This window comes from Trypanosoma conorhini (genome assembly GCF_003719485.1).
Source record: "Trypanosoma conorhini strain 025E chromosome Unknown Tco_14.4_contig_01120, whole genome shotgun sequence".
In the NCBI taxonomy this organism is placed as follows: domain Eukaryota; phylum Euglenozoa; class Kinetoplastea; order Trypanosomatida; family Trypanosomatidae; genus Trypanosoma; species Trypanosoma conorhini.
In genome coordinates, this window is record NW_021705180.1 from 1527 (window position 1) to 3993 (window position 2467).

The 2467-nt window shown below is 46.9% G+C and overlaps 1 protein-coding gene across 1 annotated transcript, besides 1 other annotated feature; it reads left to right on the plus strand.

Moving 5' to 3' along the window:
- The first annotated feature begins 74 nt into the window (after positions 1-74).
- Positions 75-101: a microsatellite.
- A 139-nt stretch (positions 102-240) lies between these two features.
- On the plus strand, positions 241-1671 carry Tco025E_09448 (putative amino acid transporter; the record flags this gene model as incomplete). The annotated part of the gene is made up of 1 exon (XM_029376267.1): positions 241-1671. The coding sequence occupies one exon, from the start codon at positions 241-243 to the stop codon at positions 1669-1671; it is 1431 nt and encodes a 476-aa protein (XP_029223696.1).
- Positions 1672-2467: the final 796 nt, after the last annotated feature.

Genomic DNA, 2467 nt, shown 5'->3' on the forward strand with positions numbered 1-2467 from the left:
CCGAAGCTGACGAACTATGCGCGGAGCACTCTTGTCTTGTTGTGGGATGCGGGAGGCCCGGAATGTTCCTGTGCGTGTGTGTGTATGTATGTATGTATATAGTCGATACTTCACGCGGTGTGTCTTGCCAGCTGCAACAACGGCGTTTGTGCTTGCCGATTTTTATTCCTATTTATTTTGTTGTTATGTGTTTTCTCTGTGGTCAAAGCTCAGATCACAGTAAAAGTGAAGACAACTGCGATGTCGCAACTACCTGAACCCAATGACTTCGGTGAGGATACTGCCGAGAAGACCCACAACGAGCGAAGTGGCGAACCTCATTTTCCCGATGCTGATGGACGTGGCGAAACACGGCCAGATAAGTATTTGCCTTGCTCCGATGTGGATGAAGCTGCCGAGGACAATGATGTTTCCAGCGAAGGAGATCGTTTTGGAGTGCTTGAAAATTCCAATATTTTCAAGTGCGCATTTAATGTATTTAAGGGAAATGTGGCATCTGCCGTATTTCTCCTGCCCACCTTCTACAAGGATTCTGGATATATTCTCTCCCCAATTATTGGGTTGATCATCGGGTCCATCGTGGTGGATTGTTCCCGACTGCTGGTCCGCGCCAAAACAAAGGTAAATCGAAGATCCGTTTCGGACTATTTGCGCCTTTGTGACTTTGTTCTCGGAAAGCCATTTCGATACGTTCTTCTTGTGGCCTTGCTTTTGACCCAATTCGGCTTCTGCTTGCTCTACCTACAGCTTTTTGGAGGTTCCATGGCAAAGCTTGTGCCACGCTTTTCAGGAGATGAGTATGTTTGGATGACTGTTATGTTTGCTCTTATCCTGCCCGTGTCATTTTTCAGCGAGAACTTGGCGTTCCTTGCGATTATATCTATAATTGCAACATTCTGTGTGTTTTTTGCGCTGATCTCGACGGCAGTTCTGGCGTTTATCAAACTTCATGAATCGGGCGTGTCGCCAAGCACAATACCTTGGGGCCGTTCTATACCGCTTGGTTGGTTTAACAATATGGCAAACAACATGATGGTGCTAGAGGGAATTGGTGTTGTCTTGCCCGTCGAAAATTCTTGTAAAGATAAACCTCGCTTTCGCTTGGTGCTCACTGTCGTCCTGTACTTGGTTGTAGGCTGGTATTTGATGTACGGATTGGCTGGGTACCTGGCGTATGGCGAGGCGCTTGAGGTGTCGCTGGTGGATGCACTTGACGTGAATGCGTTTTCCATTGTTGTGCGTGTGGCATTTACAATCAACATCTGGTGTACATATCCCATCCTCTTTATGCCCGCAATTTTGCAAATTGATTCTCTTCTTGGGTGGCGTCCCCGATCCTTGAAAGGAATCTTGATGCGGATTGTGATAAATGCCGCTATTTACGGCGTTGCGATGGCCGTGGGCACTGGTGCTGTGGGTATCGTGGTTTCCCTGATTGGGGCTCTCCCGGCGGCAGTCATGTTAATGCTGTTGCCGGCGCTACTCTCACTCTTTGTGGAATCCAGTGTGGAGGATCCTGATGAGCCCAGAATGTCCAGGGAGTACTGGCGTCGTAGCCTATTTGGCAAACGCTGCACTTTAATCAGGGCCCGCGCGTACTTTTATTTTTGCCTTGGCATCCTGATTATGGTAGTGGGGACACTCAGCGTTGTGAAGGGTCTAGTGGGTTGAATGCTGTGGTTAGATGCCTTAACTTCCTACTCTCTCTTTCTCACTTTCTTCCTTTCTTTTTTCTCTTTTAATTTTTCCTTTTTTTTTCGAATTCGCATTTTTTTTTCTACACTGAGCTAGTGCGGAACGTCTTGTGTCCATGAGAAAGCTAAATTTTGGTAAATGCGGAAAGTCCCCTGACTTTTCATTTTTGTTATTTGACCATTGTTTTGTGTTGAGTTATTCGCTTTATTTACGTGTATGTCTTCTAATGAACCTGAAAAGTGCCTTCATGTGTAACTCATAAAATGTGTGTTGTGTGGATCTACTATTTCCAATTCGAGGTAGACCTAGCGAGCGAAGGGGTAAGGGTGAACAGTTCTTGTTTTTCCTTTTTTTAGTTGTTGTTAGTTTGTGCGCGCCTTAGTTCATGGTTTTTTGGTTCTTGCTAGTTTGTGTGCGCCTCTTAGTTCATGATGCGAGACATGCATCCTACAATTCCTTGACGTGCTTCTGCTCTTGCGCCTTTTTATTATTATTTTCTTTTCCTGCTTTTTTTTTTGAAAAACAAAAAGGTCTGAGCTAGAGTTCCGTTACCGACGATGGAGGAGCGTCGTCGCCACGGCTTTCGTGTGTCGAAAAGGGAAATTGAGGAGCGTCGGCGGGTGGAAAAGAGACGCAAGTGGGACGAAAGACTCGACCGGGCAGATCTCGTGAGGCTGCAGACGGAGCGTGGGGTCAATTAAACAGAGCCGTGTTTCTGACGCCTCAGCAAGGCGCGCGGAAGAGGCTGCTTGGGGCGAATGGGTGAGGGATC